Raw genomic sequence first — 27435 nt, 5'->3', positions numbered from 1 at the left:
ACCCCCAGCTCCCTCAGCTGCTCCTCACCATACCTGGGCTCTAGACTTCATGGAAAGGAGTGTGGCTCTTCCACGGCCCAGAATGAGGATGCCCAGCTGTGGACTGAGCTAGACCCTGGGACACTGTGGGACTAACCCCACAAGCTGTGGCTAAGCTCTGACATTTACTTTGGATAAGTCCCTAAATGTTAAACCCCCTGTTGCTTGCCCACAGTTGCTGGAGCAGCCGTGTCTGTGCTGCACAGCGTGGGGACGTGGTGGTGCTGGCCGAGGATCCCCCTCGTGTGCCAGGGCAAGGGAGGGGGAAAAAACCCTCCAAACATGCAACCACTCTCTGACCTCACTGCCCCTTGCAGTAGGGGAACGTATGAAACATTCTTTGGTTGCTGAATAATTCCTCCTTTAAAATAGCAAAGGAACTAGGTAGGATTTGCATAGCCTGATAAGGTTTAGCACAACCTGATAAGACTTAGCTCCTGCTTCCCACAGATTCTTCCCCTGAAATACTAGAACTTCTCCCACACTGCATGCAGCCCATGACATAACCAACGAACTTACCCATACGTTCTAGCAGCAGAAAGGCCTTTTAGCAGCTTTCTTCTGCTCTTTGTTGGAGAAAGCAAACACACCAATCTTCCAGCAGCTCTTCTAGGACTTTCACCTACCAGGAAAAGCAGAAAACCAATACTGAGATTCAAGGGGGAGTCAGACTTGCCCAGCAACTGGAGATGAACCATGGGGTCCCTGCCCCAGCTGCAGGTCTGCTGGCCTCTGCTCGTGGCTACCAAGGCCCAGCCCCAGCCGAGTCCCTCCCTGTCCCCTCCCTCACATACTGGGAACATTCTGAAGGAGGGTTTCCCAGATCCTGCTGCCTTTGCTCCTGCCTGGGGAACTCATAGGCTGGGCTCAGCCTGCAAGTGCTGGTGCTCAGGGAAAAGGAGTGGTCCTGGCTCTGGAGTTCACCTCGGAGCCCAGGCAGAGCTGGCGCCTGCTGCTTGGGAAGGGCTGACCCCCAGTATCACTGAACTGCCATCTTTTCCTCCTCCTCCTTCTTCTCCTGGGACTTTTTTTACTACCTAGCCTCATTACTGCTTTGCTTTGTGATCCCAGGTGATGTCAGCTCTGGGTTGCAACTCTTGCTGTGTCGCCCCAGCCATTTTTCTCCAGTTCCTCTCTCCTCTGGCTCAGCAGCCCCCTCACACACTAAGGTGTGTGCGATAACCGCAGCTCGTCCTTGCCTCTTCCTGGTAAATCTGGCCTTGGATCACAGGCTTGGGCAGCAGCAGCCCAGCCCGTGCTGAGAGTGTGACCAGCACAGAGGACAGGAGGCAGGCTGCTTGCTGCAGGTGAGGTTTCTGGTTTGCAGGGGCAGGACAGCCTCCCCAGGGGGGTCTCTCAAGAGACACATGCCCAGATGGGCAGAGGCAGAGCTATGATCAGGTGAGTGTCTGCAGACAGATCTCCTTTGCCAGGGAGGGTTTTGCCCTGGGCTCCAGGAGGAGGGAGCACTGGGGCTGGAGAATGTGGTGCCATGCTGCCCCTGGCATCTTCTCTGGTCGCCTGGGGTCTGGATCCAGTTCTCATCAGCACTGTGGGAAAAGCTCCTGTGAATTTCAGTGGGAATTTAATAATCTATTGCACTGCTCAACTCGAACTTTTTTAGAGCAGCTTCTTTTGTGGTAGGAAAAATATGGACTTTTCACCACCTGAAACAACTGCCTGGGAGCTGTTTATTCCCACCCCAGCTCAAAGCAGAGCAATGCTCTATGGCTACAAGGACATGCTTCTTGCACTTCAAAGTCACTATCAATAGGGTTTATACTTGTTATTCCACTTAGTGTTCCTGACTTTGAAATGATTATGGGGTCTCCTCTGAATGCTTTATGGGGTAACAAAACTCCAGAAGAACAGGGCTTTTTCCAGCTGAGTAAATAGAAGATATTTTCATAGATCTTCAGACTATTGGAACATCAACAACATTATCCTACATGGGTTGTTATGACTCTGTATTTGCAGAGCTGTATGTTGAAGCTTAGACTTGTGCTTTCAGCCTTGTCTTCTCTTCAGATAGAAATTTCAAGTTATCCCACAGAGGGTACTTCAGTTAAATAAACTCTCAGAGCCCTACTTGAAGTTCTCTGTAGTCAGCTGGGGTGTAGATTACATTGCTTTGATCACCTCTATTTCTTCAACTGGGAATCCCCTTCTTTGACAAGGGATTATTGTCAGGGTTTTACCTCCTCTCTGCTGCTTATAGATCTTAGCACATGTGGGTGACAGGACAGAAAGTGAAACTGTTTTTTTCCTGCAGGAGTTGTAGTTTTATGGCCAATGATTTCCCCTCTCCCCCACTATGTCTTAGTACTTGGTGAAGCTACTACAAGTTGGAGTAGCGACAGGGCACTGGAGGAATCTCTGCTGAGAAGGTTAAGCAGCAAGAGAGGTGACCAAAAACCAGAGTGGCAGGATGGCAAACACGAGCTGGCCAACGGGAAGGCACAGAAATGAGCTTAACGGTGAACCAAGTTCCTCACTCAAGGTGTGCCCAACCAGCCCCTGCAGCCTGGAGCAGCTGGTTGTTGTACATGAATGGCAGGGACATCTAGAGTTACAACTGTTTGTGGTAACACCCTTTTCCCCCAAAAACATGTTTCAGAGCACAAACCTACCTCTGCCTCATACCAGAGTGGGAGAGGGATAACCCTGGGCTGCTGGTTTGGTACCCACCTCTCAAGCTTTTGGTGCTGGCTGCTCTCAGAAGGAAGCGACGACTGCTCTGACCTTCCCTGGCAACTTCTATAAAGCAAACAGCATCATGCAGAAACACCAAGATGGTCAGAGAAAACACTCCCCACTAAAGAAAGCAGAGTTTAAATGAGTCTTTCACCCCTATGTCTATAATACAAACCTGTGTGATAAGTTGGCCAAGCCCTCTGCTGACTCTTCTGCTCCTTATTCAGGAAGGTGTGCTCAGGGAAGGTCAGCTCCTGCTCTGTGACGCCGGTCACGCCCAGTGCCACCTTCCTGCCTGGCACACGTTGGTTACTCTCAGTCTCTGAGGTGCAGGCATCACGCAGATTTCATACATTTCATAAGCAGAAATCACATTCTCAGTGGGAACACATCTGTCCTCTGCGACCTTCAACAAACCAGAGGTGTTTATCCTCCTCAAGGTCCGCACCTCGGGCAGCCAGAGCTCAAACTCTCCAGGCAAGAAGCAAACCCCTGGTTCCACATGGCACAGGCAGAGCAGGAGGGAGCCCGTAAAACCGACTGGGAAACGAGAACGGGCACTTTCTGTGATTTTGACCACGGCCAATGAAATCAGCTCAGAGGTACATTCTTGGCTCATTTGCTGCTCCCCAGCTCCTGGGCAGCTGACAGCCATCAAACCAGCTCTCCTTGGCGCTTTCACAACTGGGCTGTGTTCTTGCTCTCAGCATGGACTTTCATTTCTGCCTGCTGGTTATCTGTTGTTCTTCAAACCCACAGCTGGGGGAAGTGCCTGTGGAGATGGTGTTTTTCTTTCTAAATCAGCAAGATTTTATTTTTTTTTTTATTCTTCACAGTTTGCAGGTTGTTTGTAGCCAAAACTCACATCTCCCTGTTCGATTTGTTTTCCATCTACTTTATTCTACTCATAAGTTTAAAAAAAAATAAAAGAATTCAGATAATAAAATCACAGTATTCTGCTACAGTTCATTATCTGGGTTGAAACACCTTCCCTTATGTTTGTTTGCCCATGGGAAGAGCTGGTAAGTCAGAACCTCTGTGATCTTCCTGACTAGGGAGGCAGAAATGGAAAGAACAAGAAATATGGAACAGCTTTTCAGCTGGTACCGATCAGCACAGCTCCCTTGTTTTGAGTAGAGGTTCCCAGCTTTTGGCAGCTTAAGATCCACGTCTGAGTTGTCTGAAGTTGCTTATGATGAGCCATTTAGGGAGTAATCCCACAGCAACCCAATGGGCAATAGCACCTCTTTATGAATATAAGCACTCATTAAGAAACTGTCTCCGTATTTGCATATTATTCCAACATTCCTCAAATACACACAGCTTCATCAGCAGCCCCAGTATGCACAACTGAGTGATGATACAAAAACCTGTTGTCATTCCAGGGCAAGGAGTTCCTAGTGTACATAGGACCACGTTCAAGTAATTTAGTCAAAGCATAAATCTCCAGTAAGATGGGTGATGCAGCCATTAATTTTGCTTCCTTTTGCATCCATGAATTGTCCAGGAAAAAAAACAAATTCATTGAGAGCAATTGCTGCTACCTCTGAAGAAGTGTGTGGGTCATCCAGCCTTTTCCAGGCAAGAGAAAAACTTGGTAGTGTAAGGAATCAGTTCCTGAATGGGTCCTCGTTGGAAAGCTGGGAGGGACTGGGAAGAAGAGAGGAGGACACAGCAAGGTGGGGAGACCAAGGAAATCCTTACATAGATACTTGTTTTTAAAAAATATTTATTTATAGTGTGCAGCACAACTGACCAAACCAATCCAGTGGAATGAAGAAGAAAAAAGATAATTTTGTTGAATAATGCAAACTGACAAAATGAGTTCTATGGAGTAAAGGAGATCTGTAAATGAAATCCAGAGCAGATGGGTAAATCTGTGCAGGGAACCAGTGCAGAGGCAGGACAGTGTGCATGGACAGGGACAGCCAAACACAACCCAGAGAATTAAACGGAACGGAAGAGTTTCTGCTGAGTCTAGCAGACCAAGAGTTCATTTTCAGTCTAGAATTCTGTCATGAAGATTTTGGCACGGTCAAAGTGACGTAGCAAAGCCAGACGTGCGGTGCCAAATCATTAAACCTGGACCCACGTTGTGAAAGGGTGAAAATAATGTATTAGAGTCTATTGTGTGTACTCAGTGTCCCCTACAACTGTTCTGCGTTGGCATTTTGAGACTCTTCTCACAATAAGATTAAAAAATGCTAAAGGCATTGAATTGACTGAAAACCTTGAAGCACCATGACTAATTTCTTTAGCATGAATTGCGTTCCCCATGACCTCAGCTTCTTGCTTCTGAGCTTCTATTAGTAAAAAGTGGAAAACTAAAGGCATGTAACTTCAGGAATGGCAATTCAGATCTGTGATGGTAAGACAGGACATGTGTCCAAATCCCACTGTGACAGGCTGTCCCCACATCTCTCCATACTGTGGACATTTATCCCCAGTACCTCGTGGGTTACGTTCAGAATTTTTAGGTCTCATCACTTGGGTTGGCCATGACAGTAACCCCCTGGGAGGGCCTTCCATAGCCTGCCTGCCTTCCTCTCCCCTCACTGCAGCATGGTGTAGTTATTCAGTTGTTGGCTGTGCTTGGACTTAATCTTCACCTTCAGGATGTTAGTTTCTTACATATTCTTCTGTACTTGCCCAAAGTTTGCCTCAGCATTTTATGTCTGAGCGTATTTATCTACCTCTTCCTTTAAGACCCTGGTTTCACATCAATTTAAAACAACAGGTCTTGTAATAAGGTTGGATAACTGCAATCCAAATTTTTTCCTAGGCAAAACTCCAGTAGAGTTAATTGGCTTCAGTGGGAGACTTGTCCGAGCAGGAAGGGCAAGATTTGGCCTCAAGGAGACTATAAATTCCAGTTTAAAACTCAGTAGTTGTTCAGAGGCTCACTCCTATGACAACATCATTCTTTGTGTTTCCTTTCCCAAATTCCTTTCCTAGTCGTAGCAGGAAAACTTTCTGGCACCAGAATTCAGTGATAACACCCTGGCTGCTTCCCAACATCCCATCACATCTCGCAGAGAGCATCTCTGTCTCCACTGCTCTCAAAGGGAGCGTGAAGCCTCCAAGACGTGGGGTTTCCACATCTTGTTAGCAAAGGGCTGTTCTTTTCATGCAGGCCATAAACAGGCCCCGATAACCAACCGTGACCCTGCCAAACTCACCAGTTGCTTTCGATGATGTAATAAGTACTTAGCTTCCAACAAAGCCCCAGCACAGTATTTAAAGTTCTCTCCACAGCCACGGAAGGAAGCATGGCCTTCCAGTATCTTAGGGGGGCCTACAAGAAAGCTGGGGAGGGACTTTTTAGGCTATCGAGTAACGACAGGACTAGGGGGAATGGGGCAAAGCTGGAAGTGGGCAGATTCAGGCTGGACATGAGGAAGAAGTTCTTCCCCATGAGAGTGGTGAGACCCTGGAATGGGTTGCCCAGGGTGGTGGTTGAGGCCCCATCCCTGGGGGTCTTTAAGGCCAGGCTGGATGAGGCTCTGGGCAGCCTGATCTAGTGGGAGGTGTCCCTGCTCATGGCAGAGGGGTTGGAACTGGGGGATCCTTGTGGTCCCTTCCAACCCTGACAGATTCTGATCTGTTTTAGCAGAGGACTTTAGAGCCCTAATGGCTCAATGGTTGGACTTGATGATCTTATAGGTCCCTTCCAACCTAAAGGATTCTATGATTCTATGAATTCTGCCTGCTCAGCCCCAGCAGCACTGCAGAACTTCAGCCATGGCTTCAGGTGTCCTGCCCCACCACTGTACATCTCCCAGCCTTCTCCGAAGCTCTAGGCTCTACTCTTTTCCTGGTGTAACTCTCTTTGTGACACAACATAAACTTTTGGGGTATTACATGGTCCAAAATAGAAATAAAAAAATTAAACACAGCCTAGTTCAACAGACCATATATAGATATTTTCATGCTACCAGGCTCTGTAACAAAGTACTCCTACAGTTTCTTGTCACCGCACAGAAAATGTTTCGTTCTTCCTATCCAAGATCTCAAACATTCCCATTCTTTCCAAGTGCCTCAGCCATTGAATTATAACCCCTCTGCCAAGGAAACCTTGAGAAAACAAGCCACTCATACAGAGCTTCCCGTAGGTCACAGAGTTCCTGCCCAAGCAGACTGAAGGGGGAAGGAGCCTTGCAGAATGAAGAGCCCTGCACTGGGGCTGTTCTAGCAGCGGTCCCCCTGGTCTCTATCAAGCTACTGGATTTATTTCACCAGATGAGCTCAGCTACTGTAGAACCACATGGAGAGCCTCTCAAACTTATGACACAAATTATTTATGATCTTGTGAGCTAATGCATCTGGAAATGAGACTGGTACCACCCTGTTTAAAAGGCCCAGGCTCTGCTGGGAAAGCCCCGGGACTAAAAACGCTGCTGTGCTCTGCACCAGCCTTAGAACAAAATGCAGACTGAGGATAGAGGCACTTTTGTAAGAGGAGCTGATAAAACATCCGCTGTTCCTCCACTTCTCACAGCATAAACAAGGCTACGTGGCCCAAGTCACATACTCCCACCCAGGCTTGGCTCTAGCTGCTGCCATTCCTGACTCTGCAGAGAGCAGAGGTGTGTCAGGAGCAGGGGGCGTTCAGCAGTTCTGAAGACAAAGAAGATGTGCAAAAGAACCTGTGAGAAGACCCAGTTTTCATGCAGTATCTTCCTCCCTACAGCCACCTCCTGTTCTAACGCTAGGCCAAAATGGCTGAGACTGAAGAGATTTGTCAGTGGAGAATTGGGGCCGAGTTCTGCTGCTTTAACAGTGGCTTCCTTGACACGTAAATTGTAGAACACAGCATTTGAGCTCTCTCTCCTATAGCATATTTTAGAGAAAGATTGTATTTCTGCAGTGAAGCCAGCTCTTCACAAGCAAGTCATTTGACTTCCTCCACGTGAGCTTCCACTGGCCTCCCAGAAATGAAACCCAACTCCAAAAAATACCCATTTTGATGAAGGTTTAAACTGAAAAATAAAGACTAAAATGCTAGTCACCGTACATCACTGTCAAATTTTTCCCATATTGAGTAATTTTGGTTCCTAATGGAGTTCACACTACCTACCTACAGCAGAACATCTGTGAATTAAACTGCTTGGTGAAATCTACCTTACATCAGATTGAAAAACGAAGCTAGAATCAACAGGCCAGTAAATGATCTGACACTCCTCAGCTTTGGCCTTGTTCAGCACTGTCAGCCTGCATGTCCAAATGTCTTTCCAGACATTTAGCATCGATTCAGAAAGTGAGTCATTAACACGTTTTGTCATGTTATGCCTTTTTTCCCCTCCCCTCTAAACTGGGCTTTTTTCCAGGTCCGGTAGTCCACAATAAATCAATCACAGTCTCTCATAACCCTTTAGATTTAAATTCTATCCTGTAGGTTGGGTTAAAACCAGAGTAGAAATCACTGCAGGAGGTGAGGTGGGAGGGGCTAGTGGTGGCTGCTGTTTAGGAGATGTTTGCCTGACCCACAGCCATTCTTGTTGCCATTCTTTGTAGACTCCTCTTCATTATCTGTAACAGAATCTTCCTCCTCTTCATCGCTCCGGTCATCCTTCAAGTCCTAGGGAGAAGAATGCACTGTGAGCATATTCTGTACTCATGGTATTTACTGCCAGGTAAGTTCCCAGACTTTGAGTGCAGACCCTTCAGAAAAGGGGTGCCAGACAAGCAAGTCATTTATTTTTAAAGTGAACTGAGGATCTGGATCTTTGCAATGACTTTGGAAAACATAACCAATTAATATCATTAGTCAGGTGCACCCATCTGTAATTGCCAAAGGAAAAGACAGCGCATAAAAGTCCCCGAATGTGAGACTTTGTGCCTTCTTGGAAATTCTCCATCAGCCTCTGAAGAAAAAACTCTGTCCTCCATTTGCCTCAGCAAAAAAACCCCACCCAAACCTGTGATAAAGGGAACAAATAACAGGGAGCTCTAAATACACTAGACAATGTTAAAAGTCCCCCCAAAACATCCCCTCCCCCATACAGAGGCTGACCAGTTCACTACACTTTCGTCTCGCAGAACCTCACATTCTTTAGACAAAATTTCTTCCATGGCCTTGGCCCAGTCATTTGACCTCTTCTTGCTTGTTTCCACTTTCCCTTGTAAAGTGTTACTAATAACCCCTGGGTGCCGTGGGATTAATTAACAATCATGAAGTACTGGGAAGATGAAAAGAATACTGTATAAAAGCTAAATAGGGTGAATACACTTGCCCAAACACAGGAGTTGAGAGGCTGCCTGCTCCTGACAGGTGTAAACTACACAGGGACAAGTCATGCCAACATCTCCTGGCGTTAACTTTGCTTAAAGAGAAGTACTGACCTCCAGATGTTCTTCCCTGCTTGCTGGTCTATACATCATCTCAACATTTGCAAAGGAGAGGCCATGGCTATACAGCTATCCTATACATCTGGCTATCTATAGCATCCTGCTAAGGGAATTGTGAGGGAGCAGGGATAAGAGGGGGTGAGTGAGCCAGCCTGCCCGTATGAAATTCCCTCTCCAGCTCTCCAGGAGCAGCTCCTAACATTTGGCAATCATGCTTCATCCCAGACACTCAAACATGGCACTTACCAATGAGTGTTTCCACCACACAGAGAAAAGACATTGTGTCTACCCAGCGTTTCACAGCAAAGCTTAGGGAGGGGTAAGACAATACTGTGCTGTTTGTTGTGGCACATCATATAAACCATTAGTCTCTTACTTCTCAACTCCTGCCATAACCCAAGCCCCTCCAATACATGCAGAAGTTTGGTTCAAACACTCAAGGCTTTGGCATTAAACCCAAACAGCTTTATTTCCCTAGAAATTAGCCCTTGCACAGCCAAGCTGCTGCCTGGGCAGCCACGCCGGGGACCTCTCCATCATGGATGAAGTTGTTCTCCTTGGCCTCTCTCTGAGCCTCAATTAAACAGGCAGAGATTGCATGTTCTTTCTGCTCCTGGAGCAACGTCCAAGGCCAGAGGTGAGATGCAGAAAGGACAAACCAGTGTTGTTCCTGTCTGTCCTGCATCTGCTCTCAGAATGAACTAAGAATTTCACTTTCCTAGCCTACTGCTCTGAGGCTTTTATTAAGCACCAAATTCATAGAGAGAAAATAAATGACAGCTCCGTAATAACTCTTCCAATTGCAATCTCATATCCCTTGATATATTACACTTCTGGTGAAGTGCATAGGACTAGAAAGAAAATTGAAGCCTAAACTCTGTCTCATCAGAAACTATAAACTTCCTGAAGATTTTCTTCTGCTTTTTCCCTAACAACATACAAAGGGCATCAAAACAAACAAACCTTACTGTAAATACTGTAAAGTAAACTTGGCATCCCATCAGTTGGAGGAAAGGAAAGAGTTTCCCACACAAACGATTTATGAGGTTCTGCCTCTTTCAGATCACCTCTCTGCCTCCTGGTAGCTTTGTGATTTGTATTTGCAGTAAAAGACAAATGTTGAGGGTGAGGGGGGAGGCTTGTTACTTTTTTTGCCACGAGAAAAAAACAAATAAAAGCAAGCTAAACCTGAGGCAGAATCTGCCAGACTTGCTGAAGTACCTTTGTCTTCCCCAGCAGCCTCTGACTGAGGATGCAAGCGTGAGGAGCGATGGGGAGGAGGGATTTTGAACTCTCTGTGAATAGACACAGGTCAGTCAAGTGTGCTGATTGCCCATTTTGTCTGGGGTACCTCCCTGTGGCCCACAGATGTTGCTGGTGCTCAAGCACATGCTTCAGAACCGCTGGCAGTCTGCTCTGCCTTCGGTGGTGGCTGGTACGTGACACCAAATCCCATCTCCTGTAGGAATGAGCTGGCGTTTCCAGCGTGGAACCAAACATTTGAGAGAAGCTCTTACATGTTTCAAAGCAGCTGGAATTAAATGTCTTTGTATTCTGAAGCAACCACCACAAATTTGCTTCATTCTGGGAAAGAGGACTGCTGAAACCCAGATATTAACCACAAAAAAAAAAAATCTGCATTTTTATTAAATTTTAATCATGAACCTGCTTCCTAATCAAATGCCTCTACAAATTGTTGTCTAAGAAGAGCCTGGCCATTTTTGTCTAGCTTAAGTGACAGGACAGAACTTTTAATAGCCATAGCTCCATCTGTAACCAGAAAACCAAACAAACCTGTCTTTGCAAACTGTTTAACAGACCCCTATAAATATATTAAGATGCTGTAAGTAAAGTTTGTCTCTCTCTTAACTATGACCTTCTAATAACAACAAACCTGGTAACATTTCTGGGATTTTCCCTGCTCTAATACCAAGATGTCTTCTCTCAGCCCCTCACATCATATATTATAGTTGTGTTTTCCAGCTCAAAGACCCCTCTCTTACCATCCCTGAGTAACAACAGATGAATACACTCCCAGAAACACAAGTGCTGGCAAACTGTAAGTACCACAGCTGAGGCCATCATTAATACTCAATGCTTTGGTTTAATGGCATCAACTCTATTTATTATTCTTCAGATGGTTTAGGGTAACAGACAAAATGGATGTGTATATTTTATGTTCTGGATGACTAACCAATTTAATCTTTCTAAATGGATGAATGGTTTCAAGGTTTATGAGAAGCAACACTAATGCTATAAAGTCTGCAAGAGAGCCATTTGTAGTGAAGCCAAAGCCGCAAACTTTTATAATCTTTTTTCCTTTTGTTTAACCCTTCCACCTGCTGCTCAGTCTGCCTCTTTTAGTTAAATGAACCGTATTTGTTAAGGTAGTTTTGGCTTCTTGCATTTCACTGCTGTTAGTACGTGTATCATTAGCATCACATCTTACTACATAACAGTAAAGTACCTTCCAAAAGACTTCACCAAGGAAAGGGACTTCTTGAAATTAAGAGATGGGCAGAGTTCATAGGCCACTTCCCAGCCTCTTGTACACAGAAAAACCTTGGTCAAATCTCCGTCTAAACTAACAGAGAATTTACTCCTAATCCCGCAAGTTTGTCTCTCAATGAAGCACTCGGAATCCACCTCCCTCCGGACAAGCTCCTGGTGCTGCACCTTTTCTGCTACAGCTGATGAGAGCATCAGGAGGAGGACACGGCTGTGCTGGCAGACAGATGGAAGCGTGGGGTTCCCGTGTGCTGGTGAAACCATCTGAAGCTCACTGGTGGAGAGGTGGGACTGGGCAGACACCACCCTGCTCCCCTGCACCGGGCACACGGCATCTTTGTCCACAGAGGTCACAGTGCAGCCCCAGCTCCGCACCTGCCACGCAGCGAAGTGGGGAGCGTAGGAGCAGAGGGGAAGGCAGTGCCAAGCAGTATGAAAGAGGCAAACATCTGTGGCAGAAACATGGACTGACCCTATACACAGCGAGGAAGCCTCAGCAACATGCCTTCTGCTTGCTCAGAAGGGGAAGGGCACTTGCTAGCCAAGGCACTGTCTGGTCCGTGTGGCTCACTGCAGAAGGGCAGGTTGAGGGCTCGGTGTCAGCTGCACCTACAATGACATGCTCCAAAAAAGAAACAGCCACCGAGGCAGCATGGAGAAAAAGAAACAGAATCTGGCCCAGAGATAGCTGAGCAGAAGATGTTTCTGCAGTGAAGCTGAGTTGCTACAACATTCCTTCCATGCACCTGCTTCGATTCCAGCCTCTCCCTGACTAAGACACACTCTGAGGAGCTGGAGAGCTGTGCAGTAACTGCAGTTGCCCTGATGAAGCTGTAACACAGCATCTGCTCCACGAGCTCAGGGTGTGGGCTGGGCAGCACAGTGGAGGGAATGTGTGTTCATTGGCTTTTCCAGCTAACCTGCTCAATGACGATGAGGAGGATGCAGGCTTGCTGTGCCCTAGCACAGGTGAAAGCAGGCAAGGCCAGTCCATACCAGTTCAAGCTCTTTCTCACTGGTCTAGTGGAGTTTGTGTGGGGCTGCAGATGTACCAGGCCCAGCTCATCTGGTGGGACCAGCACTGACTCAAGGTATCTCAACAGCATAAGGAGATTTCAATTTTGCCCCTGCCTAGACAAGACTAAAACCAATTAATCTTCTAGTTTAAGTGTAATTTACATTCAAACAGTTAAGTGGATTTCTTCTACCAGAGACAGATATATCAAAGCAATTCATAGCTGATTCTGGAATTTTAATTATTTTTTTTTCCAATTTGGTGAAATTTCAATTTTTGGATTTTCAAATATTCTTCTTATCCTTCAGTTGATACTTCCTAACCCTTAAACGTACCTCATATTAAAATGAGAGTGCCATAAATCTTATACCTTAATTCTACCTTAAAAATACCTTCATCTAAATATCTACAAACATATTGACTAGATCTTGATTTTTCAATGTAAAGACAATAAATTCCACAGCACCTGCACATATGGAAACAGCTTGCAGTACCAAGATGAAAGGTATTAGTCAGGTCAGCAACCACCGACTCAAATAAAGGAGATAATAAACAAGAGAGATAATAAAAAGTCAGTCCAAATAGATAGAAGGGGGTACTTTACTAACAAATAACACTATAAAGTTGATGAATCTCTGAGTTCAACATGCTGAATTCAACATCAATAATTCAACTCAGCTGACATATGACTTAATATGCCTTTACTTTCCCGTGGAGACTAAGAAATCTACGTTTGGATTCAAGAAAACTGTTCTGTATTTCCAACCCTGAAGATTTTACTGGAAAATAGATTTCCCTTTTCAGCTTATACACACTATGCAATATAAATAATAATCATCTTCCATGGAAGATGCACTGCTGAACTCTGCTTTCTGCAGTATTTAAATTGCAGGTTTTCTAGATTAATTGTTTTGGATATCTTATGGCTAAAGCTTTAGTCTCTCTCTTGTATATAACACCCATTCCTCAGGCTTTCTGCTGGGAGTTTTCACAGACAACTCAAAGACAACGTGTGAAAAACCAAGTAAAAGTTACACTAATTCCACAAATACTGAAAAGAATAGTGTCACAAAGCTAGCTGCTGCTATTGGAACACGTCCTCCGTTTTGAGTGAAGGAATCAATTTAAGCTCAGAAAAGCATCACTCGAGTTGTCACTCAGCACAGCACACCTGTAACTGGAGCTCCAACACCCCGGCTGTCCAGGAGAACTAAATCGTTGTTTACAGCTCATCAGGCACTCTGTGGTTTCAATAAAGTCTGTGAGCTGTGTTATTGAAATCCACCAGCTAAACCCTGCACTGGAGTGGATGTGGCTTTACGATAATGTCAAAAGCCCAGGAGGTACCGAGTGAGTCATAACGTCCCACTGCTTTCTGAATTATTCCAGTTTTAAATCCACAGTTGGCAGAGAAACAAAGCACAATATAATAGGCATTTGATGCTGTTCTCTATAGTGAACTTCTTTTTACTCTAGGACAGAACTCGAGCTAAGCCAAGGAGTTCGGCGGTGTGAACTTTTATCAGAACATGCACTTTTATTCCTTAGAAATGCTTCTTTGGCCACGAAACAGCTGATGGGACACTCGTGCTTTTCTCCGTGAGGTATGAGGCTGCACTTAGGATGGTGTTTTGAAACCACACAGCTGCTGAAGGATATTCCTACAGAAGCCTTACAGCACCCTTAAACCAACCTGAAGCCACCAAGTGTACAACCACGGAAACAAGAGGCACTCCACTGCAGTGCTCATTTCTCCATTTTCACTGTCAGGAGGCACTTTGTTCCTCTTGTGGTGTATCCAAAGGTTATCTCCACACTTAAACATTATCAGTCTAATATTCAAGTCACATTATCAATCTGATTTTGAAGTCACATACCTAACAGCATTGTCTTTTCATTTGACATTCGTATCACAACACCTAAAAAGCATTTCAGTGCAGCATTTCTAAACCCCAGCAATATATCAAGGCTGGATGTAGAACACCTCAAGCAGAACCTAATGCACAAAGTTTCTTAAAGAGCATTAGAAGTCCCTGAGACTTGCATGCTTAAGTCACTTGGCAGAGGTTGTACTTCACTGCAGCTTCTAGAAGTTGAGTATCTACTCAGAATTGTTACCTAGGGCTGCTCTATAACCAACAGAGAGGGAAACTGGTCTCTCCAGAGGGTGACCTGCCGCCCCCATGCTGGGCTGGCACCACTGGACACAGTGAATTGCCCAGTGGAGATACCACTGATGACAGAGGGGTCCTTGACCTTGAGCTAGGCACAGCTTCAGCTATGCAAGACAAATCCTACCCCCAGTGCTTCACACCCACCACTGCCTGCTCAGACACGTGCTCAGATCAGGTTGCTTGCTGTGCCTCCTGATGATGTGAGCTCTGCAGTGTGCTGTGCCTGCTCAGGAGCTACCAGAACTGTGGCACAGAGGAGACACTGCTCCTTTCAAGATTTCCTCCCTTCTTCACATGTAATAAGGATTATGGAGCCCTCCTAGGTCTTCCTCAGGAAACGTATTTCCTTTAAATACAAAATAGGACAATTTCCTTTCTCAATTAGTATTCATTTACCGTTCACTAGCTTTATTTCAAGCTGCTTTTTTTAATTGATTCAGCAGATTATAGTACTGTAAACCCCTCTGAAAGTATAAGAATTACCTCATAATTAAGTTATAATTCAAGCGTATATTAAAAATAGTAAATGAAGACATCAAAAGTTCTGTACAAGGCCTAGGGTTTGCTCTGTGAAATGATTTTTGGCAATTGAAAAAATACATATGCATACTATTATATGTTTTTATATAGGTGCATATAAATAAAATGAGCAACAAATGGAACATTTCACAAATATCCTGTGAGAAAATTAAAAGATATGAGCAGCTAACAAGGGAAGCCAGAAAAACTGTCAGCAAATGCCCTTCTGTGAACAGCAAGGTAAATCGACTAGTTCTAATGCAAAAACTTTACCAAGATTTGTCTTTGATCTGAAATAGGAACTTTCACATAAAAAGAGTAAATGAGATCAGGGATTTACTGAAGGCAGAGCTGCTTGTGCCAGATATACAGGCGCAGAGCAGGGTGAGGGGGCTGCTCCTCTGGCCAAGCTCCACTGCTGGTGAGAAGGAAGACAGCCCCCTGAGCTCAGCCCCGTATCTGCACCTCAGGCTCCACTGCTCCAGCCAGCCCTGGGAGCTCTGCTCCCAATTTCAGGGAGCTCTGATTCTCTCTTCTCAGAGGCAGTGGTCATCTGCAGCTCCTACTCGAGTCCAGCCTGGGGAACAGCAGGCTTTTATCACAGCAGGTAGGAGACTGCACAGCCCCGTTCAGGGCACAGCCGGCAGAGGAGAGGCAAAGGGGCTGCCACACCCCCAAGCTCTTGGATGATGGACAGAGGAATGAGGATGCTCTGGCATAGTCTTGTGTGTGCACAACAGGGCTGTGGCAGGGTACCTTGTCCTGATGCTCCCTCCCCAGTGCACCCTCACAAGCCTACTCCAGTCCAATGCTCAGATTTTCTTCAGTTCCTCACTAGCTCCTTCCTCCGTAACGGTCTTAACAGTCCTCAATGCAAGTTTTCTAATCTCAACCTGATTTTTATACAAGTGGAAGGTGGTGTGGAATTATCAACATTCTAAACAGAATTTTAAAAAATAAATATTTTTTTAAAATAAATATTGTAATTCCAGCATGGAACTTTGTTGCTGTTTTGAAATCTGAGGAGTGTATTTTAGCATATAACATACTGCCCTGGAAGTCATTGCTCAGCTGCTGACCCCCTTCAGAACCTGGAGCAGAAAGCAGAACAGCAACCTGCCTTTAACAACAGTGCCAGGAGAACAAACTGGCTGAGGCAAAGGTGACCAGACAGTGCTCTTGGACTGGCATGCCACATTTGTGCAGTAGAAGACCTGGTGGCTTTTCCTCTTTCGCAGACTCTGATCGTCACTTCGCCAACACACATCACTGAGGTCAGCCTGGACTTCAAACCCCAGCAAGGGCAGGACCCCAGAGCTCCCCCATGTGCACACAGCACCTCTTCTCCTACCATTATAAATACCTGCAAACCTCTTACTCTTTTCTGCTCTCTTCTCTCTGCCTCTCCCTCAGATGGATTTGGCAGCAAGAAGTGAGACATTGCAGCCAGGCTTTGGGCTTAACTAGACTGCTGTAGCAGAATGGGAAATATGCAGATGAAAGGAAGTCATAACAGGAAGTAATTTCCCTTTACTAGGGCATGAGCCTTCACGCTGCTGACCTGGCTGGCTAGCTCCCTCCTCCAGGCTGTTAAAAAAAGCTCGTGTCCCAAATGAAAACATTTGAATCAAGCAGGAAGGTTCCCAGATAGATTTGTTTTCATCTCTAAGAGAGAAAACTTTCATTTGTCTTATTCTCTTCCTCTAATAAGAAAATCTGCTGTCAATATTTACTTGTTAAGAACCAACAAGTTGAACTTTTCCATAACCATTTTCCTTTAAAGTGGGGAAAAGGCAACCCCTACTAATGCAGTTCAGCCTGTCTTGTGTTTATGCTAAACCCTCACTCAGAGACCTCAAACACTGAAGTGGGACATCAGCGTGTACTGGCCCCTTCCCAGTCTTGGAAACAAACCACAAAATCTCCAGTGAAAGCCTTTCTACAACTTCTCAGTCCCACAGGGTCATGACATTGTCACTGCCTAGATGATCGTTACCCTCTCAAATATATTACTGCTTTTAAAATGACTCCTTGGAATTAAGGCAAGCACACGTCTTGGTCTGTGTTATCAGCACCCTGGCAGCCATCAGTGCAGCACAGGCTGAACAAAGCACCTAAGTGAAAGAAAAGAAGATTTATGTGCCTCTAGTTTAGGAAACTAAACCCTGTCCTCTTTTTAACTCCTGTAGAACGGCATTTTTCTGAAATTAATAACCTCACTGAACGTGTTAATTCTCATTAAATTTCAGTTTCTGATTATAAATGTCCTGAAAACAGATTTTTTACTGCATTAGAAAGGAAAAAAAAAAAAAAAAACAAACAAAAACAAACCAAAACAAAACAAAACAGCAACAACTCAGCTGAAACACTGACATTTCAGGAGCCCAGTGAACTGCTGTGCATGCCAAGACAGAATATACCTAATATACCTTTCCTGTCATGGTTCACTTTCCTGTCCCAGCCATGGGATGGTGCATGTTAGCACAGCTCTGACTGTGAGGGGAGTGGCTCTCGTTGAGTACAGGATCACTGCAGATCCATGATCAAATTCCCAGAGATCTAGATCTGATTCTAAAGGTAATTAAGGAAAGCAAAGCAAGTGCCAGTGGCTTCAATTTGTCATACAGAAGTCTGTACTGCCGTGGGGAAATGTTTAAGGACCTGCAAATCAAAGAAGCTTTAAACAGCATGCTGTGGGCCTGTGTTTCATGAACAAAATTCTCACCCAAGTTCAGCACTGAAATTCCATGCTCACAGGACTCATGTGTTTACAAAATAAATAGGATTCAAATGAATTTCTGAAAAATATATATATTATATATAATTACATAAAAATAAAAAAATCTGCTTGATGTCAACAGATCAAGCACTAAAAAGTAAGAGGAAAAATAATAAAAGGAACCCAGGGACAGAAAGTTCTGCAGGAGCTGAGGTGAGTCTGAATAGCCTCACACTAAACTCAGCTAAAGGCATCTGTCAGGAGCAGGCAGTACAGCCTCTGGGAACTGTATAATTTCATTTAAAAACTTACACAAAGGGCTGCAGCGAGTCTCTAAAGAGATAAATTCACACCAAGGGAGATAGTAACACAGTCCAGCACCTCTGTAGGTGTAAAGAGCTGTTATTCCTCAATGCTAGTCGTGAGGGCACGTTTTATTGCAGCATATTATGTCTGTGTTCCAAAGGACTTTCAGGCCTTGCCTACACATGAATATTAAACCACGCCAAGTTTTCTAGTCCACGGGCACGCCTTCAGGGATCCTGTTTTAGTAACAGGTCTTTTGATGCAGAAAAGGGAGTAACTGATTTAAGGAGTTTTTATATGGTTAACTGCTTTTCACAGCAAGGACCCTCCTGGCACCCCAGTATCAGTACATAAGAAAGAATGAAGGGAAAGGTTAACTTGAGCTGGCAGAGATTTCCCAGTAAAAGAACCATCTCCAGAGGGAACCAAATGCTGAAGTAGAAGAATGATCACTGGAAATCACAGAAGTACCATAACAAGTATTTCATGGCTCTCATTTCAATCCCCAAATAGTCTTTTCCTATCCTTTTCAGCTACCCTGCTCTGTCATTAGTCATTCTTTGAATGCTAACTCTCACTGCTCCCTTGGGAATTTGGACCAAATAGGGAGTGAACAAGCCACGGACAAGGATATGCCCAACCCAAACCTCTAAAATGCCTGCTTCCTGAGTACAAAATACCAAAGGAATGTTGGAGATACATAGGTGGCACCAGCTGGTCTTTTTTTAAAGAGTGACAGGTCCAAAAGCCTGCTCTACAGCACTGCGGGGTCTTCTCTGCTTCAGGAAAGGGAAAGAACCACAGTGAGTCAAAACTGCAGCTGATGACTCCTGAAAAACAGTGACCATTAATAAGAAACTCATTGCCTTCCTTGAAGGCAGTCTGATGGTGACAGAACAATTAAGGGCGAGAAAACATGTTCCAGGTTGCATTACAGTCTGTTAAAAACCTGCCCTGAAGTATCTGAGTCATGTGAACATCATGCCCATTTCCTACAACTTCCACATATTTTTCAAAATAGAAAGAGCACTGTAGTCTCAAGACCTTAACTCATGAGTGTAATGGTTTTAACATATATTTTACATCTTAATTTGCCATAGTAATGTGGCTGTAAGCTGCTGTCATTCGCTCCCTTTTTCTGACCTTGGAAATGAAACGTTTAATCTCCATGGGATTTCCCTGGCGAGATACTTTAAATCAATGCATATATACATTCTTCTCTATATGTTTTTTCAATTTTCCTAAAATATTCTCATATGTGCAGACATGATGACTAGACATGTTTCAGTGATGCTTGAAACTTGATACAAGTGGGTAATTTCACCATGTAATTGAACAATATTACAGAAACACTCGGAGTTTCCTAGCAACAAAAGGCCTTGGACATCAAGATGGCAGCCAGGAGCTAACATTGCAATTGCCTGACCTAACTTGAAAAGAAATTACACTGGAGAATGTCATTCTGCCTCCTGCAGCAGAGCTGATCTAAGGCACACAGCTACAGGTCTGACCTTGAAGGGCTTTCCTTACATGCAGATGCCTTACTCGTATACAGGGTCACAAAATGTCACACCAGAAAGGACACTCGGGTTCCTTTTTTGGCTATTTTTAAATTTTCCAGAAGTAAGAACAACCTCCAATTTGAAAACTCTTAACACTCCTGTCCCCTCGAGTTTACCTCCACAGAAAATAAAAAGCTTCCTGATGCAAAGTAGCTGAGCACAGCTTAGCTTGATGCAGAATTCCCCCGTGAGGCCAGTTCTGGAGACTGGGCCAGGGCAAAGGTGGCACAAGTCCCATGAGCCTGGAGACCAGGGCTGTCTCTGCTACCAGCCCTGGTGCCAGACACTCCCCTGCCTGAGAAAACAGGGCACAGAGGGACAGAGCAACACCATCACCTCCCTTTTCTTTTCCCTCATTTTTATTAATCTCTGGCTGCAGTATTTGGGAAGAGGGAAAACATCAGATTTTTAGCCCTAGTTCTTTTTTGCTGAAGCATGTTGGTTGGCTGAGCAGTTATCCTAGAGGACTGAGGATAATTGTCCCCTTTATTAGTGCAGAGTGAAGGTGACATCTGAGATGAAGAGCTTCTGACCAGCCAGTCGCAGACAAAAGCCATCTCTTCCTGAGGGGGAAGAGTAAAGCATGGAAGAAGCTCCCAGCTCACAAGGCTGCAATGTTCAGTGTAATTACTACATTAATTCCTGCCTTTAACAAAGGCTCCTGCCACATGCTGAAAATAATAGTATTGAGTCTAGATGCACAGCTCCAAGCAAGGTGTGTCACAGCTCTGTGTGACCCTTGGAGTAACAGCAAAGGGGACTTTGTGGGTACATAACATCCTGGAGACTTGGGCACTCCTGTTTAGGATCCTCAGCAAGTCCCACCTCTTGTGTCTGACCAAGATGAGTCCTTTGGCCTGCCCTTTCACAAGGGACATCAGCACTTCCCACTGAGGACAAACACATTCAAGGCCACTGACTTTCCAGAAGAATACAGTCAGGAGAGACACCTGCTGCTGGACAGAAGGTAGGAGCTAGTGCCTGCTGCACTGGTGGCCCAAACGACCCAGGGTGGCTCAAAGCACAGAAAAAATTCCTTACACCCTTGCTACCCTCAGAGCTCCTTTCAGTTGAACAACAACATCACTCCCTGCTCCCATCATGACTTCATTTTTCCATCTGAGGTAGCTAACTGCTGCTTCAAGAAAACTGTCAACATTTGCCCGTTTTCTGAATGAAAACTTAAGTCTTGGGCAGAGACCCAAACCCCCTCTAACAGGAGGATGAGGGTTTACTGCTGTTCCACTAAAGCAGCAGCAGTTATTTGTATGGAGCAGGGCTGTAACAAACACAGGGGTACAAAACCTCTGCCTTGCAAGCGGCATTCTTTCCAAGGGCGCCTTTCCAGCCTTGGAGGCGCTGGGGCCTTTCACAGCCAGCTTTGCCACTGCTGTGGAAAACAGGCTGCACACACAGGCCAGCTGAAGTCATGCACACTGGAAAGGGCTCGGGCTGCTGCTGCTGCCCCTGCAAATTGGTGTTTGGAAACCAGCTTCTCAGCGAGCTGTATAAGGAATCAGAAATCCACAATAGGGAAAGCATCAAGCCCGCATCCCATTTTTGAGCCATGACTAAATACCAAAAAGTTCTTATCTCAAAATAAAACGTTTTTCCCCTTACAAAGGCATATAAACAGGCAGGGCAGAATGGCCTTATATAGCTGGCCTAGCAATGTCCTCTTCACCACTGTGTCTGAAGCCCTTCTGGCATTGTACTCCCATAACCTCAACCAACGTGGACAGAGAACTATGCCAAAGCCTTCCTCTTCTTCAGCAGCAAGGCAGGGGGATGTCCCTCTTGAGCTCATCAGAAGACTTGTGGAGAACAGCACAGAGACAAGGTCAAAATCAAAAAAAAACCCCAAGGAGAAGTAAAACATTTTAACACTCAGCAAGCCAGGCTAGAAATAATTCTGTAATTAATCTAACACAGGTCAGTAGCATACAAGAAATGGAAGGTTCTCAGTGTCTAGGGGAGCACAGAAGCATGTTTTAGAAGCAGAACACCACAAGACACTTACTTCTTCTACAGATTTGTGCCTTACATACAGCAGTTTGCTGTCTAACAGGGGTTGAGTTTGTCACTGCAGTTTTCTTCTAGGGAAGACATCGGGTCTCCCTGTGATATTTGCATAAGATTTGAAGGAATCCAATCATTACAGGATACTTTCTGTTATCAATCAAACAACAAGTAAATACTGGTAGAAAGGAATGTTTCCATTTCCTTAAGATGCTTCACAGCATTAACTGCTTCAGATTAAAGGATAGTCATCTCAATTAAGTTTTCACATCTTGATCCTTAAAAGAAATTATATTTTTCAATAACACAACTTAGCTAGCAAATATACCCACAAATCCTAAGAGGTGTTCTCCAAAGTCCTTTTCTGAATGTTTCATCTACACTGTACACTTCACGACAAGAGTCCTTGTGAAAATGTTCCTACTTGAGGCAATTGAGCAGGACCTAAATGGCAGCAGAGTTTTCTTTATAGCTTTTTGCCATGAGTTTTCTCTACGAGGTAAAAGCAATTACAGCAGCACCAGACTTGCACCCTTTCTCTACTCCAGTTGAATATGACAGCATTTCTTTGCGTCATAATACAGTCACCTTCACATGATTTTCTTAATCTAAAAGCAGTGTTCCAGTATAGCTGACCTCAAGTTTAGACAAACCCAAAGAACTTTGACTACAAGTTTTCTACAGTATTTAAAGATGTCATTACTTACCTCTCCTCTCCTTTTTTTGGTATGTTCTACAAAGCCCAGTAAGAAAAGATTGCTTTCACTCAGAACACGTGCATTTCTAAAGAGTTCTACACTGTTAGGGCTTCAGTTTTTGGGAGACCTCACTTCTCCTTTACTATCAGAGCAAAATATCAGATGTAGGCAAAAAAAAACATTTCTAGCTGAAGTTTGGATATTCTGATCTATGACCTTAGGTGTGACAACGAGAGGTAGAAAGCACATTTGAACATCTCTATGCTTTGTAGATCTCTATCTAACATGCTGACATAAAAGTTCAGGAAAGCAATAAGAAATTTTGAGTAAAAATATTTGAGGTATTAGCATCTGTTTGACACTTCACACATCTTTCTGCAGAAGCAAAATTCCTTACCTTTAAGAAAATGAACCTTTTCAAAATCTTGACAATTAAGTAACCCCAATATAAATGCAAGCCTTGAAGCATCAGCAGCATCCCGTTGAATAAAAAGTAGGCTATGACAGGAGTTGTGGAGTAGTATGTAGGCTGATACAGTGTGGCACGAAGAATCCTAAAAAACAGAGGTCATTGTTACAGTGCAAGATTTCTTCTCTAAGCTGTTTACAATCATTTCTAATTTCACATCCCAAACTGATTCATTACTTCCACAAAATTGTAAAGAGCTCTGCATCGATGACAAATTAACAAGCCCTGTCTTAACTAGATTACACATCCCTGTTGAAATATAGACTTCAGAAGATGAGAAATTTGAGTCTTGCATGAAAGTCTTCTAAATAAGGTTAGAAAAAATCCCATTTTTAAAAATCTTGAGCTCTGTGTGGTCTAGATAATATGCAACCCGGAGCTTGCCTAGGCCATTTTTTAAATGTAAATTCTTTGTACTCTGAAATCCACACTCCAGAGAAAAACCTACAGGTTCACAAGCAGGGCTTTTTGTTAATTAACATAGGTTTTGTCCATCTTCAGACTTCATTACTTCTGTATTATTTGGGACTTTGAGTCCCTTTAATCTCATCATGTTTTGCTTCCAAGCTCAAGAACAAGAAACTCAGTGAAGCAAAATGATTGGAGATCACTTGTATAGTTAATCAAAAAATAACAATAAGACACATCAGCATTTATGAAAGAAATTACTACAGGAAATTAAAACCTTGTGTTAATCAACATTCAGAATTATTAGTTTAACCAGCTTGAGTCTCTAAGGGTTTGTCCACATGCAGGGAGAGGCATGAAGGCAAAACCAGAGCAAGTCAATGAAACCCTGAATGTGAAACACATTAAACACTTTTTAAAAGCTAAAAATGTTAAGCCTTAAGCACCAAGCACCCGAGTGGATACTCCAGAGCAGATTAAATCAGAGCACTCCAAAGTTCTGTGAGTGTTTAGCAAGTTCTGATTTATTTGTGTTGACTTCATAAATTAATTGGTTCACCTTAGCTTTTGTGAATGCTCACGTGAGTGAGATGAGGCACTAACCAAGAGCTAGGTAGCAAAAAGAAGGCTCTGCAAAGAGCTACAATCAGATAGGAATGACACTGTACTCTGACTTTGCAGCTACACCAGGAGGGGTGGGATGAAAGGGAAAGTTGTTTCTTCTAGTTAAGTAGCTCAATCCCCTTGAAAACGCAGAAGCTCATAGAATTTAACTAAAATTTACAAAAATAAGTGAAATAATACATCAAAGCCTTTATTTAGGTGAGCACACTTTCAAGAGGCTCATTTCAAAACTGTTTGGACTTACATAAAGGAAACGACAGGTTTTGTCAGCTCTCCTTGCTGGCCTTTAGTAGCCAACAATGATGAGAGTTCTGCTTCTGCTCTTCAAAGCACAATCCATTCCTTTCCTTTTCCCATCACAACCAATAACCACTCAATGGAAATGGGAATGACATAAAAGCCTGTGACTACATTAAATATTCCTTACCAGAAGGGGAACAGGATGATTCTTGTGATGAAGAATGCGATTGAAAAGAGGATAAAGAGCATATTGCAGGTTTTCTCCCAGCGAGCGTAATTAAACATTTTGGCTGCCTGCATTGAATCAAAACCAACAAACATATTACAGATACTCTCCAAAATAACTTCCTTTCTGCATTTTCATAAACAAAGATGAATCTTTCACCTAAGCTGGAAAAAATCTTTTTTTCCCCTGTGACATGCAAAGCAATCATTTCCCTGATATCTAATAAAGTAGTATCAAAACAGTTTCTCCTTTCATCTTACAGGAAAGGACTCTGTATCAAAGGCCTAAAGAACTGCTCTCCAATCAGAATATCAAAGTGTCATGGAAACACAAAGTGCTCTTGAAAACGGAGGTAATCCCTCATTCCTGTGCCAGATTCAAAAGGGGATGAGTCAAAGAGAAGCTGCTGGTCACATCTGCACGCTCAGGAACAGCAGTGACTCCTTATACCCAGGCACCCTGGTGCATGCATATCACTGATGCTTCTCCGTGCCTATTTCAGCTTCTGTGTTCTCTTTTTGAGAGCTGGAGATCTCAGTGTTGGTCTCTGTCCTGCTAATAAAGATTATAATTGCTGATTCTCCCCTAGATGAACTATACAACTCTCCTTGCTTCATTGAGGAATCACCCCGGGCACTGCTGAATGAGATCAGCCATTCTCTAGTGTGAATAAAGTTTCAGGTGCCCAGTGTCAGTTTTAACCAGCAGCTGGATGAACTTTTGAGTAGCAGGGCTGAATTAAGTTACCCTGGGACCCAACTTCAGTTTCCACCTGAGCGCTGTCCTACCTGTTGTCAGCTCAACAGTTTGTAAGGCCACACAGTTAAGTGGACCACAAAGCAGTGCAGGATTAAAAACAACCCAGCAAAACCCCCTGTATGTACTTATTTAATCTGGAACAATCCCAACTGTGTGACCCCACAATTCCTTGTTCCAATACAATGGCCAGAGCATCAGGAGCAGAAATGAACAGTGACACACAACAGCCTATGAGGCTTCTTACACTGGCACTGCCCCCAAAATCAGTGATGAAACTACACCCTCAACCCTGGGGTTCTAAACTCAGGGTAACTCTACAGAAGAAAACACAGTGTGCATTTGACTTTCAAGAGACCCAGCAGCAAGTCTTTTTGACCACAGTGCTGGTGCAGAATAGGACCCTTCTCAATCTTTAATGTTTCTAAACATTGATATTTAACTTGGGAAAGGGGCTTCCCCTTCAGTCCAGGCAAAGAAACCTTTCTTCTACCTGTGATACCTTGTTCAGGGACAGATGGAATATCACCAGTCAGAAGTGAATAATATAGATGTACCCCTTACATCTACAAGAGTGAAGGCTGACAAAATTAAGCCAGTTTGGAGAAGCAGCCAAAATTTTGGCTGTTGAATTTGCTTGAGAACTGCTATCATGACAAGCTGTTCACAGGCTAGCCAACTTGGTCTGATTTTAACAGGAAGAATAACCCAGGGAGGTAGCTGTACTTCCAGTCCCTCTTCTGTACAGAAGAACTCTCCTGCTCTTTTCTCATCGTGAATTCTGTAACAGAGCATCAGCTTAAATTATCTAGAAGCTCTTTTTGATTTTATCACTTATGAATCTGTGAAGCCATCTCTGTGGGGACAGGAAGGAACTGTATGGAACTCACAGGAAAAAAAAATTAAAACACCACTGAATCTGGTCAACAACCAAAAAAACCCCCCAGACCTCCTAACCAAACCACCCAAAAGACAGAGGGCAGGGTTACCTCCAGCCAGAAGTCGGCGGTGTCGTGCACGAACAACACCAAGGTTCCCAGCCGCACGTAGTTGCCACACCAAGAGGCACTCATCAGCAGGATGGCTGCCACATGGTGTACAACGTGAGCTGCAAAGTCCTGAGGAGCAGAAAAAGGGAGAGGTGAGCCCGTGCAGGGTCTCCGTGTGAAGGAAGGGACAAAAGAGCCTCGCCACGGGGAGGTGCCCGGGCAGCGTGCAGGGCTGCAGGGTGCCAGGGACAGGCTGCTGCTGCCCTCGTGTGGCTGCACCAAAGCCAGGACCAGGACTGGGATTTCCTGCGAAACCCGGCTCCAGGTAGGAAGAAGCAGGACCACTTGCCTTCCTTCTGTTGTCGATCCCAAGGGTAAATAAGAGAGACCAGTAAAAACTAATCTCCGCCATGTAGTACCAATACTGGGATGGCAGCAGAGTCTGTAAGGAAGAAAACCACCGTTAACTCTGAGAACAGCAACAAGTGTGTGCCAAGTGAAATGACTTCTTTCTAACTTCCCTCATTTCTTTTGCTCCTCTGTTGAGGCTTGCTTAAAAAATTAAACTAAACTAAATCCTTGTTCTGGGCTTCATTAAGAGGATGTTCTGAGAGCCAAATATTTTAACCTTTACTCAGACCAAACTCTCCATTTCTGCAGCTCCTCCCCAACCTCCAAATTTTCACATAGCTTTTTTGTATGTTTTTGTCAGAGAAGTACATGCAGAGTGCTCCTGCATTTAATTACAAACAACTGCAAAGAAATTAAACCCTCCATTTTGGTGAACAATTAACATTTTAAACATTCACCCAGCCCATGACTAAGATGTCAGCTATTTATGCTATAATCCTGTGCATCTGGCTTAGGGCTAGATGCTGAGCTTGGCTGCTCCCTTGGTCCAGTATGCTTCCCACGTGGCAGGAAGGAGGTTGGGGCAGGAAGGAGGTTGGGTTACTCTTCTCTAGTGAGGTCACATCTGGAGTACTGGGTCCAGTTCTGGGCTCCCCAGTCCAAGACAGACCAGGAGCTACTGGAGAGAGTCCAGTGGAGGCTACAAAGATGCCGAGGGGCCTGGAGCATCTCTGTGCCCAAGAGTGGCTGAGAGCCCTGGGGCTGTTCAGC

The 27435-nt window shown here is 44.4% G+C and overlaps 1 protein-coding gene across 1 annotated transcript in view; it reads right to left on the bottom strand.

The window, feature by feature from the left end:
• Positions 1-8179: 8179 nt before the first annotated feature.
• The window catches only part of CERS3 (ceramide synthase 3), a 29034-nt gene continuing 9778 nt past the window's right edge, over positions 8180-27435 (bottom strand). The window contains exons 6-10 of the mRNA XM_008937821.1: positions 26663-26755; positions 26314-26442; positions 24530-24636; positions 22999-23155; positions 8180-8311 (exon numbers count right to left, since the gene is read on the bottom strand). Of these exons, the coding sequence (XP_008936069.1) occupies positions 8180-8311; positions 22999-23155; positions 24530-24636; positions 26314-26442; positions 26663-26755 (618 nt within the window). The remainder of the gene's footprint in view (positions 8312-22998; positions 23156-24529; positions 24637-26313; positions 26443-26662; positions 26756-27435) is intronic.

Source organism: Merops nubicus, unplaced genomic scaffold (genome assembly GCF_000691845.1).
Source record: "Merops nubicus isolate BGI_N331 unplaced genomic scaffold, ASM69184v1 scaffold21470, whole genome shotgun sequence".
NCBI classification, from domain to species: domain Eukaryota; kingdom Metazoa; phylum Chordata; class Aves; order Coraciiformes; family Meropidae; genus Merops; species Merops nubicus.
This window is presented reverse-complemented; position numbering and strand designations above follow the sequence as displayed.